We start from the raw sequence: 17,489 nt of genomic DNA on the forward strand, positions 1-17,489 counted from the left end.
AAAAATGAACACAGAAATTTCAAATTCAGAGCTGCTTTTTGTCTCCTTTTCCTGTACAGTATAACAATTTTGTACTTCTTCCTTATCAAGAAAGGAGCAGACCTGGCAAAGAAACCTAGGCCAATTCTCCCTTTTCCCCTTGCACAAAGTAAAACCTTGTTGTTTCCATATTCAAGAGCTGGGAAACCCAGGAAATACCTGCTAAGTTTGCAGTAGCATCAGAAGAGTTGACAGCAGGATTGGTAAAGGGTTTGTGTCTTCACACAAACCCTTCAGGCCATGTGCTGAACTAGCACTCACCTAGTCCCTCAGGGCCTGAAAGAGGTTCATAATTATAGAATCATAGAGTCATTTAGGCTGGAAGGGACCTTTAAGATTATTGAGTCCAACCATCAACCTAACACTGCCAAAAACACCACTAAATGATGTCCCTCAGCACCACATCTACACGTCTTTTAAATACCCCCAGGGATGGTGATTCAACCACTTCCCTGGGCAGCCTGTTCCAATGCTTGACAAACCTTTCAGTCAAGAAATTTTTCCTAATATCCATCCTAAACTTCCCCTGGCACAATTTGAGGCCGTTTCCTCTTGTCCTACTGCCTGTTACTTGGGAGAAGAGACCAACCTCCACCTCACTACAACCTCCTTTCAGGTAGTTGCAGAGAGCGATAAGGTCTCCCCTCAGCCTCCTTTTCTCCAGGCTAAACCATCACAGCTCCTTCAGCCGCTCCTCATAAAACTTGTTCTCCAGACCCCTCACCAGCTTTGTTGCCCTTCTGTAGACACATCCAGCACCTCAATGTCTTTCTTGCAGTGAGGGACACAAAACTGGATGCAGTATTCGAGATGGGGCCTCACCAGTGCTGAGTACAGGGGAACGATCACTTCCCTAGTCCTGCTGGCCACACTGTTTTGATACAAGCCAAGATGCTCTTGGCCTTCTTGGCCACCTGGGCACACTGCTGGCTCATATTCAGCTGCCTGTAAACCAATACCCCCAGGTCCCTTTCCACCAGGCAGCTCTTCAGCCACTCTTCCCCAAGCCTGTAGTGCTGCATGGGGTTGTTGTGACCCAAGTGCAGGACCCAGCACTTGGCCTTGTTCAACCTCATGGGCCTCAGCCCATCGATCCAGCCTGTCCAGGTCCCTCTGTAGAGCATTCCTACCCTCAAGTAGGTTGACACTCCTGCCCAACTTGGTGTCATCTGCCAAATTACTGAGGGTGCACTCGATCGCCTCGACCTGGTTGTTGATAAAGATATTAAACAGATACTATGGATATTATCTACACACTTTTAAAAGTAACTACAAACATTGCAAATAGAGGAAGGAAGGATGAAAACACAGCACCGCATTATAACTACTGACTGTGAGACTCAGAAGTAATGGCTTTCACTTCTTGATTTTCAGGGATTTTGTCACAGCAGCATCTGAACTGTGGGACTCAGGTACTCCCCCCAGAAGGTGTCCTCTCCTGGCCTCATATCAAGACTAGACGTGTATACTCTATGTCTGTTTTCCGTGATAACAAGACACCTGCTGACAAGTATCAGGGGCTTCCTATTGTATTCAATGCAATCCCACCTTGGCATATCACAGGATCAGGACGAAGGGTCACACCACAAAATGCATCTGTGCTATACAGTTTAGACACAGCCTGGAGTGACCTGTGGAAGCTTTTTATGCTGCCTGAGGAATCCCATATTCAAAGGGTGTGCTATTAAATCCCAACTTAAAGTGATGCTGCAAAGTCTCATGTCATGCCCGGTAGCAATAATCTTCGTTATTATAATATTATTTGTTCTTTAAACATCTGCATACATTTACTTGCTTGTGACATTGGACTAAGTCTTTCAACCTGGATTATTCTCTTCTGTATTTCAAGTCACGCTCTCTGTCTCCACCCGCAACTGCATGTCTCTCCAGAAAAATGCGGAGCGCAGACCTCAGAGCATCTTCCATCCCTCGCTGGAAGCACCTACCACGAGGAAGCAGAAAAATCCATGTAAACCCGAACACTGGTCACAGCACCCCACTGCCTGGGCGTGCGCGGGGCTGGCGGCACCCAACACTTTCCATCAAGAATCCTCCTTTTTGGCTTTCCATCAGAAACCTCCTTTTCGGTTGCCACCTTTGGGGTTGTCCCAAGCACCTGCGGCCGCCACCGAATGAACTGGGGGGCACCAGGCAGGAGAAGTCTGGAGACGCCGTGCTGTACCACGGAGGCAGATGCAGGGTTTCAGTCAGAAGACGGAGTACTTCGACATGAGTCAGCTGATAAAGACTCCCACCGGCCGCTGCTCGGGGACCTTGGATACGGGCCGTTGCGGCGCTGCCAACGCCTCAGTGGCAGGAAATTTTTTCCTTTCTACACCCAAACCCCCCTCCTCCTCCTCCTCCTCCCCATATCTAACGGAAAGTCAAAGCAGCCGATAAAATGTCACCCGTGGGTCCGCACCGCGGGGCTCAGGGGGAAGCGGGGCGGGGGGAGTGTCCGTACCCCGGGGCGCCGGCTCCCGGCGCGGGGAGCGGGGCGGCGGCCCGGCCCTCGGGGCGTGCTGGGCGCGGAAGCGCCGCTCTCCCCTTCCCGCCCTGGGCCGCCCCCGCCGGCGGCCCCGCCATGGCGTACGGGACGGCGGCCGCCGCAGCCCCCCGCGCCCTGGGCCGGCCCGCGGCGCCCGGCCCGCCAGCGGGACGGGGCGAGGCCGGCGGGAGGAGGCGGAGGAGGGCTCGGCTCGCTGCCTGCCCACGTCCCCTCCCCGGCCGAGGAGGAGGAGGAGGAGAAAGCGAGCGAGGTCCCGGCAGAGCGGTTAGGAGAGGGTTTGAGAGAACCCTCCTCCTCCCCCCACACCCCCCGGAGGGGAAGAGGAAAGGAGAGCCGTGGCGGGCGGCGGAGGATGATAACTTAGGGCCGTGCCTGGCGGTGGGAGCTGCCCGGGCGAGGGCGGCGGGGAGGGCGGCAGCGATGTCCCGGGGCACGGCTGGGGGAGAGGGATCGCACCAGGTGCTGCCGGAGGGGAAGGAGAGGCAGAGGAAGAGGAGGCGGAGGAAGAAGAAGGAGAGTAAGACGCGGCTGGTGCGCTCCAGCTTGCTGTTACCTGAGGCCGAGGCGGAGAAGTCCAAGAGGACGGTCCTGGCCAGCAACCGCCTCAAGACCACCAAGTACACGGCCCTCTCCTTCCTGCCCAAGAACCTCTTCGAGCAGTTCCACCGGCTGGCCAACGTCTACTTTGTGTTCATCGCCCTCCTCAACTTTGTGCCGGCCGTCAACGCCTTCCAGCCGGAGCTGGCCTTGGCCCCCGTGCTCTTCATCTTGGCGGTCACCGCCATCAAGGACCTATGGGAGGATTACAGCCGCTACCGCTCCGACAAGGAGATCAACCACATGGAGTGCCTGGTGTACGGCAGGTGAGGCAGGGTGGGCGCCGGGGACGGGGAGGGCGGTGGTGGCAGCCGGCGGTGGGGATGCAGGCGAGCGGAGGTGTGGAAGCAGGGCGGCAAGCAGATCCATCATGGAAGGGCTTTGGTTTCCACTCCAAGCGCGAAGAAGCTCACACTTGCCCCCGGAGCTGGTGTCTCTCATCGCTTTACTGGGAACGGTGGAAGTTCCTACAGTCCTGTACCTTCAGGTGAAAGCAAATCCGCTCGGATCGGTGGGATCTTGCAGTAAATCATTGATTTATGAGCAAGCAGCATTTTTTTTATGCTCGGGGCGTATTAGTGTTTTGTGTTTTAAAGGAAGGACAGTGTATGGCAAAGTGAATGTAAGCATCACAAGCAGTGTTTGATTTGCAAGCCTTTATGCGGACACTTCCCAGTGTGAGCGGTCAATTACACCACTGTATAGTTTCAGGTATTAATTTGGTTTTAGCAATATGAGACCTCACTCAAGTAATCTGTTATTAAATCTTCACTGAGTGAAGGAAGAGGCTTCTGCGTTTGAGTTAGGACTGTGAGGTTTCACGACATCCAAATTAGCGAGCCTGAGATATGTTTGCTTTTCTAAAGAATGAGGCAGTCTTTCCACCGAATGTTTACTTCAAAGTGAATGCTTTTTATTTATCATCTCAAGTGTCATCATTCCCTGTGACTTCGTGATTCCCGGTGCTCATGGATGGAGTGTTAGGTCATTTATCTCCTTCAGAATTTTAAATTTTTTAAATGATCTGGGCTATACATTTAGAGCACAGCCTTGCTATCCGTAAATCAGACTGAAATGACTGTTGCACCAACATTTATGCACTCAGAATCCAGTTTTACAGAATTTTTGTTTTGCTTTTCTCTCCGTGCCAGACAGTCATCTCGTAGTAGCTAAGGCTAAGGTTTTCTGGGGACTGAGAGAAGAACATATTTTCCGAGAAAGCAGACTTTAGTTTTCTTTCCGATGCTTCTAAGTCTAACAGAAACGAAACACGTGCCAAGAAGCTTACACTCTGATTCCACAGGCTGTCTGGGAGGGGTCCTCTAGGCTGACGTAAGCACCGAGGCAGAGAGTGACTCTCCTCTTGCAAGAAAGGCATGTGAAAAAAAAAAACCAAAACCAACCTTAGAATAGGCTGCGTTTTCGACATCGGCAGACTCAGCTTTTTATTTCACAAACTCATATCGCACAAGAAATCTCACCCTGGGATATTCCCCCACCAGTAGGTACGCATGCATGGGAACACAAGTAAAACGGCCTTATTTCTGTAAACGAAACCAAAAAATAGCCTAGCCAAATCACACACATAGGCATCACTAACCTAAGGCTGTGCCTGGCACCTTGCTCGCCTGTAGTTGTCCTTAACTCCAAACACTTCTGGCATTGAGGGAGATGGGTGGCAGGAGGGCTAGTAAAGGACTATTCTTGCAGTTAAGTAATAGTGCTAATAATCTAGCCTTTACCAAACAAAATAGATTTAGAAATAAGGTCTCATGTCTCCTACATTGAAAAAAAAGAAGTACCACCTGTTGCCGAAGCTGTTAAAAATATTAACAAATACTGGTACTGGGACATTAATTCTGGAATGCTTCTCCCCCCTGCAATTTTCCATATCGCTCTCTGCTGCCAAAAAAGTAGACGTGACTATGAGAAAAGGTGTACCTTTGGTATTAATATCACTTATGCTCTTTTGGGAGCCCTAGCAAAGTGCCTTGCCCTTTGTACTGCTTACGCTGTGCCAGAGTAAAAGTCAGAATTGTTCCTTTTACTGCAGAGTTTGGATTACTGTTGAGTGACACTTACACAGATTAATTTGGGAGTAGTTTGCCTTTGCATCTGCATCAAAGGCACTTGTCGGACTAATCCCTGTGGGGCAGTGAACGTGGAAGTTTAGGAACTCCGTCACCTGTTGAGGCACAGCTTTTTGGCTGGGAGCAGAGCTGAATGAGGTGTCCTTACGGCCCTCTGCAGAATCCTAGTCCCTGGTAGCAGCTCACCTATCTCCACCTTCCAGCAGTCCCTAGGAAAACCTCCTGTCCTACAGTTAAAAAATAAAAAACAAAACAGGAAGTTAGAATAATTTGCTTATATATTTTTAATCTGCTCACTTTTCCTTCTTTTTTAGCCTTTTTTAAACTTCACCAACTCACCTTTTTGAACATCCTCCAACCCCAGTGAGTGAGGTGGGACTAGAAACTTGCTATTTTTGGAGATAAAAACTAAGGTTCTCACTAACTCCAATGACAGGGAACTGAGATTGAGAGATTTGTACCAAGGTCATGAAAGTTGCTGGGCATGAGTTTAGAGAAGCTGTTTTCTCAGAAAGGTGTCATGCCAGGAGAAACACAAGTGATTGGACGTGACTTTTACTTTGTTTCCTTAGACTTTTTTGTTTCTGGAAAAAATGTTGAAGTATAAACATCACATAAGGAAGTAATACATGACAGCTTTTCTCCCCACATCCGTCTTATGCTGATGACTTTATCAGTTTTACCACCTTTTGACCAAGCCAGACTCACTCTCTCTCTTCCCCCCCCAGCTTTGCCACTTCCCTGTGGTGTCGTGCAGGCAGACTGTGATGCAAATGCTGTCCTCGATAGAGATGCTTGTGTAGGTAGGGCAGGGTAATGAATGTATAGCTGCAGCTGTGTGCTCCCCTAGGCCTGCCAGAGAGCAGCAACTCTTCTCTGGCTGGCTTCGTACCTACGTAGTACTTCATAGGTCTGAAAGAGGCCTTCTGCGAGACGGGGCGTATCTGAGTGCTAGGGCAGTCCTCTGCGCCGTTGATGGGCTCCCTTTCGTGCCAGCCTCCCGCACAGCTGCAAGAGAGACACCTCAAAGGTGGACTGTAGCATTCAAACACAGACTACAGCAAATGACAGCGAATTACAACAGTCACCTACTTGAGACAGGGACTTTTGCTTTACAGTAGCAGAGGAAAGTCCTCTATTGCACATTATATACTGGTTAGTGACCAAGTAAAGATTCAAGTCAGACCCTGTGCGTTCTATAGTATATCCTCCACATGCTGCTTTCCTGGCTGCTGAAGTATCTGTCCCCTGTTAGATACAAGCAGCAATTAATGATGCAAGATCTACAGGACAGAGAGAAAGCAGGGGCAGGCAGAGCCTACTGCTGCTCAGGCCAGCTTATCGGGAGGAGGTTCAGCAGCATGCAAGCAGCGTCCGCTGCGAGGTCCTCTGGAGCAGCCTACACAGGCAGATCATGCCAGTAATCTGATGTGGAGGAAAATGACTGTTCTCCTGCTATGCTGACCGCTTGGCAGCTGGTGCACAGGCTGGGCCTTCTTCCTCCTGTCTTGCCGAGTGGTGTGGACTCGGATGACCCATTCTCATGCAGCCACTGCTGAATCAGTGACTCAGTGGCTAATAGTTGGCAACACTTATCAGAGGATAGAACGGCAAAGGGTGATGCAACCTAAAGTAAAAAGCTGAGGAGAGGTGCAGCTTGTTTTCGCAGAAAGAAGACAGCTTTCATTGAAAAATTACGGATATTTTGGAGAGTCCCTCAAAAGATACTGCTTTCTAGAGTCAGATGGTGGAAAGGGAAAAGACCTGATTCTTTGAATAAATTGAAAGAAACTGTTGAGTTTGAATTGCCAGCGTATGTCGAGGAATGAAACATGCTGGAGAATTGCAGACTTGTGTTGCTCTGTGATGGAGTTTGCAGGTCCACCTGTAAGAGCAGTCAGGGCCTTGACAGGTAAAGAGGGAAGGTTTCTTAGCCAAGTGAAGTTAATAGGGCCTCTCTCTGGAGGCCTTTAAGGGCATCTCTCCTGTTTGGCTATACAGAGGAAATTAGGCACTTAGTTTAGGAGGACAGTTTCACAGGTCACCTAGAACTTAAATTCAATGCAGATGCTTAAGTTAGGAATGCTGGATCACAGCCAGAAGTCTTTCTTAGTTGGTTTAAATGTAGCGAAGTTACAAAGGCGTTAGAGCCCAACCTGTAGAAAATTGTTTTGTGTGTGGTGTAACCTTTGCAACCCTGTGATCATCTTAGTCTCCTCTCTTTGTTCCTCTTTCTCATTTCCATCACCCAGGGATGGAGGTTGAAGACTAGAGATTGTAAATTTGCAATCTTAACAGTGAAATCATGTTTCGCTAGTTACTTTTCTGCGTTATTATCTTGGACTGGGAGGGTGATCTTTTCTTTGCAGTTACTGTCCTCCAGTGCTCACCAGCTATGGCTGGAGTTGTGGATCACACATGTAAATGCTTGCTCCAAATAATTCGGGATGCACGCATTGCTGCTGCTGTTAAATATTTGATAGAACTAAATTTGTCACTGGAGCAGAAGTGTTAAAACTCTTCTAAGCAAGGGCTTTGTTTTTGGTGTGCTGTTACAAAGTACAGTATACATTTACATGGTATGGAAATAGAAGATGAATAGTGATAACTACAATCACAACAAATAATGGCACTCGTCCAGCAGGGAATTACATTTTATTACTGACTCAGTGCTGTGCTGGTGAAATAATCTCTGCTAACGTTTTTGTAGGAGCCTTATTTTCAAAACCAAAGGGCTTTGCTTTTCTAATCTATTCTCTTAACTCTTGCTGTGTCCATGAAGAGTATTGCTGAAGAGTGTAATGGTCTCTGCATACTGATCAGAGAGTGATAACAGCTTCTTCTGTCAACCTGTGACTTAGAAAATCCATGACAAATTGGAATTTACGACCGGATATTAGTCTCCCCTGAGGTGTGGAAAATGTTTAATGGGGCATTCAGGCAGCTATCAAAGCAGGACGTTTTACATTAAATGTCAATTTCTTTCTTCAAAACTCAAGAGGAGGAGAGAAGAGAGTTTGATGTGGGCAATGCATACAGTTTCCAAGATAGCTCCCTTCTTCCTCTCCTCTGTCAACTTGCCACTGAAAGCAATTCCAGCCTTGGAGAGGAAGATACAGCTGTGTTACCAAATCCTTAGAAGGGCACAGCAGATCCCACTCGTGGCCTCTAAAATAGCCACATGATGACTTGCCCTGCAACCACTTCACTTCTTAGGTGCCTTATTTTGCTGGCAACGCCAGTCTATGGGGAGTTGGGTTGTGATTATCTCCCACTACTACCCGAATAGACCAGAGCAGCTTCTTGTCCCAAACCATGCTGTCAGGGTAAGACATTTCTCACCAGAGGAAATAAGCTTGTCTCATCTCTTCCAGAACACAAATGTCACTAGATGTGATTCAGAAGGAAACTACCTGGGATTACTCAGTTTCTTCTGTGAGTGAGCTTGGTGCACCAAAAGCTGAAAGCAGAAAGTAGCAGTCTGAATCTGTTGGTGAAGTCAGTGTTCACTCCTTGAGTTTCAGAAAGGTGCGGCTCCGCTCATATTACTGTGTCTTTGTCCTTCAGTTTGGGCCGGGCTGACAGTGAGTAAACTCATTGGGGGATGTAGCAGAGGCTCTTCTGTTAGACTGATAGGGAGCAATTTCATTTGGTAGTAGAGTTTATTCTAGTAGCAAGGGATGTCTGTGCTAATCTTCTGAGATGTAGCCAGCTGCAGTGCACAGGAGAACCCAACTATAGTCTGTCCAACTATATGTATGCAGTTTATTTACTCTTCAGGTACATTTTCCAGCCTGAGCTTCACTACTGGGAAAGAAAAATGCTTGCCTCTTATTACTAAGCTCTTTCATTTGTATAGGAAGTCATGAGAGCAGTTGTAGGCTGTTTCACGTGCCTCTGGATAACTGCCAAAGAAGATACTGTTAATCTCCACTGAAAGACCTAGGGATGTCCGCAGATTAATTTTTGCAGATACATGCTGCACCCTGGAGAGACACTGTAGCTTGTGTTAAGCAGACCGCAGCCCAGAAGTATAGGTGGCTACCTTGTGCACAGATCTACTTGCTCTGACGTGTCCGTGTTATCTTGAGACCATGACTATTGCTAGAGGTGGCCAAAAGAATCTGTCAGAGTACGTTTCCAAAGAAACTATACAAGAGCAAAGAATAGCATGTATTGTTCAGCTCTGTCTGATGCTGTGATTCCAGATTCCACCTTCCACGTGTCATCTAGTCAGCAGAACTGAAAACCAGAATTGAAAATCCTGACAACCATGCTATAGACCAATGTTTTATGGAACGGCTTATTAGTTAGGATGGCATAACTTAGCTAGGGCATTCCTCCTGCTAGCAGATCAGTCCTCCAGAAGAACTTGTTAGAGTAGTGGTCTCAAGCACTGTCTGGGAGGCCTTAATTTTACTATGGTAGTGTTTGAGGACTCCAGCGAATAAACAAGACTTAAATGGGTTCTTGTGGGTTTCCCTCCTCCTTCTTACTGATGTTGGCTGGTCAGGAAGATGAAAATAGGGAAAGAAGGGGGCTCCCTGCCACTGGGCAGGACTTGCTGAGATGCCTCATCCAGGCTTACACAACCTTTATGGATGGACAGGCTGGCTACCTTGACGCAGCAGCAGGAGAAGTCTGAACGCCAAATCTCCTCTTGCCATGTAATCCAGGATGCTACCCGTTTGCAGGGGTCTAAGAGATGCCGCTCCTTTCCCCTTGCAGCACTAGGCCTTTTGGGTATGTGGACCTTTTGTGTATATATACAGTAAGGGCAATGCAGCTGGCAAGCCAAATGCATGACTTCAGGGTTATGCCCAGTTTGCAGGATTTGCCCTGTGCGGGCTTGGTTTTAGCAACCACATATACTGAGAGCAGTTAAGTTAATTAAAAGCAGAACAGTTTGTTTCACTTCACATAGCTGGGGAGGCGAACCAGTTTCCACGGCTTACCTTTAGCCTCAGTGTTTTCACTTGGTAGTTGGCACTAAGGCAACTATGTTAGTGGCCAGCCGTGTTTGCACCCAGAAGAGATCTGCAGCAGAAACATGATATAAACCCTGCAGCAACACACTGCCTGACCTTGTCTCACCAGCATGTGGAAGCAAGACAGTGGGAGCCTCCACGTGCTGGGCCAGGGAGAGTTCATTTCAGTGAATGGCATCATCATCAGGTGAGGAGATGACTCGATGCTAAAAGCCAAGACACTGACCTCTTACTGATAACTTTGCGTAGGCATGGGCAGTAGCTTCCTCTGATGTATGTCAAGCGCAAAAGTTGACCCACACCCAAAACGCAACCATAATGCAAACGTGCGAAAGGCACTAGTTTATAGCTTTTTCTAGGTAGGTGCTTATGGTGGTGAGGAGGGGAGAGGAGATGCAGAGGGCATAACAGTGACATCCTGTTCCAGGAGCTTGAGTGACCCTAACTTTGAGCTCAACTGAAGAAATGTACATATACAAATGTATCTTGGATTCTGAAAAATTTGATAAAGCAAGCCTTAGATTTAGTTTTAGGAAGATGACCTGCACGTTTCTGAATGAATTGGTTTAATCTTTGCTGCGTGTCCAGGAAGTGGTAACGAGGGGAGTTCAGACTAAGCTTTCGGTGGATGCAAGATGTAAGCTGAGAGAAATAAGTTTGTCTCTTTTACTATTTCTAGGATCCACCTACACAGCCTGTCCATAGAAGCTGCTAGCTACCCAGCTAATAGGGTGTTCTGTTCTGTGGACTGCTGAGGATATCTAACCCTTATGAGCTGGCAAACTACCACCTAGTTCTTTACTCCAACGGAAGCAATGTTTTATTCTGTTTCGAGAGTATTGCCGGTAAAAATCTCTGTCATGGTCAGCCTACATCCTTAAGGCCATGTTGTGTGGTCAAAGGACAGTCTTGAACTGCCAAGGCATGCATTTTCAGGGGCAAGGTATGCATTTTAGGGGTGGGAAACATCTGCCATCTCCTCTGCTATTTTATTACAATTTTATTCTTGTCTGATAACCATTTCTCTAGAGTGACAAATAGGCCAGTCTCTCCAGTGCAGTGGCCAACATTTGCATCATGCCCAGTCATTTCATAAACCCAGATTCTGCTAGAGATTAGTTATAACGGGCATGGAGGTCACTTGTTTTGTTTTTTTGTTCTGGTTGCCTGGAAATACTGACCTACTTCAAGGAAGAGTTTAAATGTTTGACTGACAGCTGCACTCCAGTTCTTATATATCTGTGCTGCTGTTATAGTAACACCGAGGGTGTGAACACTGTTGCAGAATATTTGGTATTTCTGTAGTTTTGATGGAGGTTTTTAGTTTTGACCCTTTGGAGAGAAAGTTCATTACGAAGTTACAGCATTTGCAACCACAGCTCTTTAGCTTTGTATGTTATCTTATGCTTACCAGGCTTTTTCTAGGTTGCGCAGCCATATACCTATATGCTTGCCCCTTGTTGTTCACCTTCCTGCCTTCCAGTAACAACCCGAATATGCCTGTTTTGGCTATGTTAGCTGATTTTGTTTGTTCACTAACAAGTTGTGAAATTTCCCAAAATATTGAGGCTAACACACGTGTGGAACAACAGTCACCTAAATACAACTGTGGGCATGTTCAGGATCTCTCAAAGTCTAGACATGGAGTAAGATGCCTCAGAAGACATGCCAGTGGACAAATTTTAGCTGGCAGATTTAGCAGTCAAACCCTTAAAGTTGCAGGAAGTTCAATAAGTGCATTAGAGAGATGTAATCTATTTTGGGCAAAAGTAGATTATGAGAAATCAAATCTAATCGGCCCAAGTTTGATCTTGCAGTTGTAGTGCATTATTTTTCGTGGGGGCTCACACTTACATTTGTGGGTTCAGATGCTTTCTGTATTTTCTTTTTCTCCCTTTTTAGAATTCCCATGTTCTCATTGTCAACTTCCCCTTGCTATACTTCCCTCTTTGCTATACACCTGCAACACTGTGAAGAGCTTGATCGGATACAGTTTACCAGAATAAAGACATATCTTGGTTTTATCTGCACACTTGAGAGCATTTTGATCTTCCTTCCTTCACTATCATATGTTCATATTCTATCAGAGATGCTTGGATAGTGGTGCCTGTCTCCTGATAGACAAGTTGATTTCCATCCTAACTCTTCTGCATATGCCATTAGTTGTCTTCCCTGTAAAGAGTAGGGAGCCACTGATTGTAGCTGGCTGGCAGGAAACCCTCTCAAGTGCTAGTTAGGTTATCTCTGACCTGACAAGGGTATTTCCTGAGGGAGTTTCTCAGGTTCTTTCTGGGACATGAGGTGAGATTTATTTCATGTTGCTTTTAGCTAAATGGTACGTGCCCAGTCTGGCCAAGTCATCTACACTTGTGCCACAGTCAGTGAAGACCACTGAACGGTTTGTTGGGGAAGGGGAAATCTTCCAGTCTATTTGAGGTGCTTACCTTAGGTTAGTTTGAATCAGGAAATCTTTACCTCTCTCCAGTAATGACACAGGTGAAGCTGAACTAGATGACTTGCTTATACAGCTAAGTTCAGGTGAGATGAATCTCATTAGTAAACTCAGAGGGAATAGATTTTAATTCCTGTTAATGCTCCATATGATTTTTCGAGTGTGGAAGAGTAGCCTGTCCTGCTCAATATATTTAACGATTTATTTAAGAACTACGCTTTGGAATCACAGATATAGGTATGCTCACCTGTCAGGTGAAGGGCATAACCCAGTACCCACTATTTCCTCTCCAGCCATATTCTGCCATCAGCATTAGCCATTAACATATTGTTCATACTTGTGAAATGTATTTATAGCATTTATCTCAGTGCTGAGAAACAATGTAAGAGATGAGTTGTTATCAATAAGTATTTTTCCTCTTCGAATAATTGATTACATTTGCATTTCTGTGGAGTTTTTCAGGCTGCCCACATAATGTGAGGAATCTTGGTATTTTGGGATGTTATTTGCTCTTTAACCTCAGATGCAGCTTTTGGGGAGGAATGTTGAAACATAAGGTAGGAGGTTCTTAGTTCTGCAGTCTTCTGTTTGTCTGGATGTACCTAAATATTAGGTCAGCTAAAACCACTTTGCGAGCTTTGTGTCTCTTAAAATGCAGAGGGCAATTGTGTGTTTGACATAATCATGGCTTTTACAAGAGTGAAAGTAGGGCTTCACTGTCAGGTGGCTCAAAAATATCACATATGGCTGTTGGGATTATGTTTTATGACCAGTAGGATCAGATGTTAAAACCTGCAAGGGATATTGCTAGGTGATCAGGGATTGAATCTGAGGGATCAGTGGTGAAATTACTGTGCTAATTTTGAGTATCACTGATTTACCCTTGGTTACATTTTCTGTGCAGTAATTTTAGTGCCTGTCCATGTGGGAGCACAGGCACATGCAGAGGCACCACGTAGCTGTATGAAAGGTGTAGCACTATAAGATGTTATGCCACTGTTTGCTATCTTAAAAGTCCTAAATTTTGTTCAGGCTTTAATGTACTGTTTCCTATTGGGTTTTTTTCTTACATATGTCTGTCTCATTTATTTTCAGTGCAGTTCCCTGTGTCTGTCTGCTTTCTGTGACAGGATCATGGTTGTGTGTGGGAGCTCCTGTTTCTGCCAGATCTTGTGGGAGCTTTCCAAAATGCAAGTTCAAGAGAAAAGCTGTACCAGAGCTAAACCAACCATCACTCTAGCGGTGCTGATGTTTAAACTGGCCCACCCATTTTCCAGGAGTCCAATTCAAAGTCCATAACAGCCCTTGTCATGAAATGAACAATCCATGATATCCTCTCAATTTGAGGAACGCCAGAGCAGACCCTTATTATTTAATTCCTACCATGTTATATAATAAACTTGACTTATTCGCAGTGAAATAGCTTTTCTTCCTGGAGTGGGACATGTGCCAGGTCATGCCAGAAAAATGTGTTTAAGACCTGTAAAACCCATCTGCCAAAGATTATTGCAGCATAGGATCCCCAGCCTGACAGTGTATCACTATACGTAGAGCTAACAAAGCCAGCACTGAAATGCAGTCTGGGATAAAAAGTCAACAACGGGTGGATTTTGTGTATTTGCCAAGTGTTTGGTTGTTGGTGTGTTTTTTATATTATTTTTTGTGTGTTTGTTTTTTCTTCCAGTTAATAAGCCAGGTAGAAATTATCAGTTATTACCCCAGTTTCAAAACTGTTAAAGAATAACTGGCGATATCACTAAAGATAAAACTCATGAGAAAACTTAAGTCTAAAACATTTATTCCTTTTTCAGACAGAAGTACTGAAGAACAATCTAGCATGATAAAGACAGAAATAGTCTTTTAGGCACATAGCGTCTCTATGTTTTAAGGCCTTTGTTCAGCATTTTAGTGTAAGATTTCTCTAAAATTCCCCATAGTTATTCTAAATTCAGTCCTCCTTGGAATGCAGGGAGCAGAAGAGAAGGAGGAGAGTTCCTGAGTTTATTTTCAATGGCATTTGGTTTGGCTTGGAGGATTTTTATATTGCTAATTTGGTCCTTGCATATTAATTCATGTTCTTCCTCTGCTGCTCCTAAATTGGAAACTTTCCATTTTACATCTGGCAATCTTGTCCTCAGTTGTTTAACCTTTATGCTTTATCACCAGAAATAGATGGTTTGTGCAGTGAATCCAGCCTCTTAGTCATAATAACATTCCCTTCAGCAACTTCTAGAAAGGTTTTTGGCTTTTGTTTTTTGTGTTTTGTTTTTTAACCACTATCCACATTTACAGAAAGCATGTCTGAGTTGATGGTGATGCATCTTACCAAAAAGTTGTAAGCAAGAAAAACACTCTTTACCACTGGAAGAAAGTTTAGAAACGCAACCACATCTACACTAGTGGTGAAGACCAATGGTGCATTGCCCCAGCTAGTCGAGCACTATTCAAACCACATGCAAACCCAATTGCTGATCGTACGGGAGCAGAGTTCTTACTTTTCCGGTTACTGAATATACGTCCAGATGTCCAGCACTTGTGTGGGATGTCTCCTCATCCATGTCTAACTCTTTTCTGACCTGCTTTTGTAACTCATTAGTTCCAGTTAGATTCCACAGCAGTTCGCTCCACATAGGTCATAGACAATATGAAAATATCGTCTGCAAAGGAAGGGTCCCCACTCAGTGTTCTCTGTAACTCTTATTACTGTGCCACACACCTGCACGTATTTAGTGGGAGCGCTAAGGTGGTATGCGGTACACATGAGCCGTGTATTTAGAAAGCTTAATCTGTTCATCTTTTTTGCCCAAGTATAACTGAAATAAGAAGCAAAACCCAGAAAGAGAGAGGTTTATTTTTTTTTAAGTGTGGCTTCCTATGCAGTTGGTTACACAAATGCCAGTCCTTAAAACTCCCATTACACATTCCGCATGAAGCAGGGTTGTCCCAGGTGTTGTATCTAAACACCTTCAGAGCAGCATGCAGAGGCGTTTGCTGCTCTGGAAGCAATATGAGCCATTACTGCTGTGCTGTCTCTTAGTGGGTTTGTCAGCTCAAACACGGCCAAGTTCACATTACAGTTTTCTGTTTGTGGATGGGGCACAGCTGGTGGGAGTTTGGGACCCTGCCCCCTGCTCTAATTTATTGTCCTTAGGCTGAAAAAAAGCCAGTAAGAATGCAGATGTAAATTGCATGACTACACTTAATTTTGGGGGGAGGTTATTTCAGTTTATCTGTGACCAAATGGATGGTAAACCATGATTCTCGTTACTGGCAGTTAATGCAGTAGTGTTTCCTTAGTAACTTTGGATGAGGAAGTAAACTGTAAAAATTATAACCCTGTCAAAACACCTTTTTTATAAGAGACATATATATAATAGGTGTGATTTACCACATCAGCACGGATCAAATTACCAGAAGACTTATGATTCAGGATTGAAAAGGAAATTAAACAAGCTGTATTTAGGCTTAAGATATTAAAGTGAAGCAGATGTAAATAAGTGCTACTGCAAGTTGTTATCCTTCTACTGTATTTCTGCCATCTGAATCCATTTTTACTGAGAACTTAAACAAAGTGAAAAAGCTGCTTTTTAGTCCTTAGGAAAGGAGCACAACATTCTTAGGAGTTTTCCAAAGCTTCAAAAAAGTAACCTCTTGGTGCCACAGCAGCGTAGGCAGTTCTTGTTCCAGCGTAATATTTATCCTGCTTGAAGTCATCAGGAAAACTCTCTTTGAGCCATGACTTTTCCCCTGGCTTTCTAAAACAAGACGCTTTTTGCAACTCAGACCTTCCTTTGGTCAGTATGACGCCCTCTGTACGATGTACGGCATCACCTCCCGTGACTTTAGACTTCACTGGCTTTCATTTTTGATGTCTGTCTGCATCTGTCCCTGTTGTAAGGGCGATCCCTGGAGATTTGTGTAGGGAAATGAAAGGCACATTTATGCCGCCCAGCAAGGAGGTCCGTGTTGGCACTGTGGCAGGCTGGTGTGTTGGAGCCCAACGCGGCATTACTCAGATTAGTGTCTCCGAGCTGCTCATCAAGGCTTGTTAGCTCCTCTGTGTGAGGCACGTCACGTAATGCTTCGTTAGAGTCTTACTGCTTGGAGAGGAAAGCTGGCTCTACAGCAGTTGGCTCAAATGTCTCCAACTCAAGTTTCAAGATTATTTTGCACCTCGGAGGACTCTGTGAGCCTGCTTTACGTACATGTTCTAATCAAGAAGAAGAAATATTGAGGTTAAAATGTCTACAGCTGTGGATGGCACCATAAAACGTTCAGTCCTTGGACTGGGAAAGTCTTAAAAAGATGACTGAGAGCTTAATAAGTCTTAAAAGGTATATGAGTGGAGTAATAGTTGTTTCTCTGTAAGGAAGCAGAGGGCATTTTGAAAACATCAGTCAGTTTGCTTTACAACAGGATTGGTACAAGGAGAAACTGGCCAGGGGGAGAGTTTTGCTGTTTTGTCAAGAGAAGGTGTGACTTCACACTTAGCAAGTTATCAGTTTGTATGCTGGGACAGCTGTCTGTTTTACATAGCTGTACTGTTTATCAAGAAACCTCTGCATAATAGGCAGTGAACAGCCACCAAATGGGTAGCTGTTACAAAAGCAGAGATAGATCTTTTTCTGCAGGCCTCCAAAGAGTCCAGAAACTGGTGGCCAAAAAAAACCCACAGCATTTTCATGGTACTGAAAGCAGGCAACGCACAACAGCCGAGAATGTGGAAATCCAGTCGTTTCACCATGGCTTGGGATCATGCTTTGGCCAGATCAAACTTTTGGTCCTGGTTTTACCTTTCCAGGAAAGGTGCTTTA

At 45.4% G+C, this 17,489-nt stretch overlaps 1 protein-coding gene across 2 annotated transcripts in view; it reads left to right on the forward strand.

Moving 5' to 3' along the window:
- The first annotated feature begins 2,666 nt into the window (after positions 1 to 2,666).
- The window catches only part of ATP10A (ATPase phospholipid transporting 10A (putative)), a 118,668-nt gene continuing 103,845 nt past the window's right edge, over positions 2,667 to 17,489 (forward strand). The window contains exon 1 of one of the 2 annotated variants that reach the window (XM_074608316.1): positions 2,667 to 3,411. In XM_074608316.1, coding sequence (XP_074464417.1) covers positions 2,969 to 3,411 — 443 coding nt within the window. In that variant the 5' untranslated portion in view covers positions 2,667 to 2,968. The remainder of the gene's footprint in view (positions 3,412 to 17,489) is intronic. The other variant, XM_074608305.1, reaches the window with a different exon arrangement.

Source organism: Larus michahellis, chromosome 1 (genome assembly GCF_964199755.1).
Source record: "Larus michahellis chromosome 1, bLarMic1.1, whole genome shotgun sequence".
NCBI lineage: Eukaryota > Metazoa > Chordata > Aves > Charadriiformes > Laridae > Larus > Larus michahellis.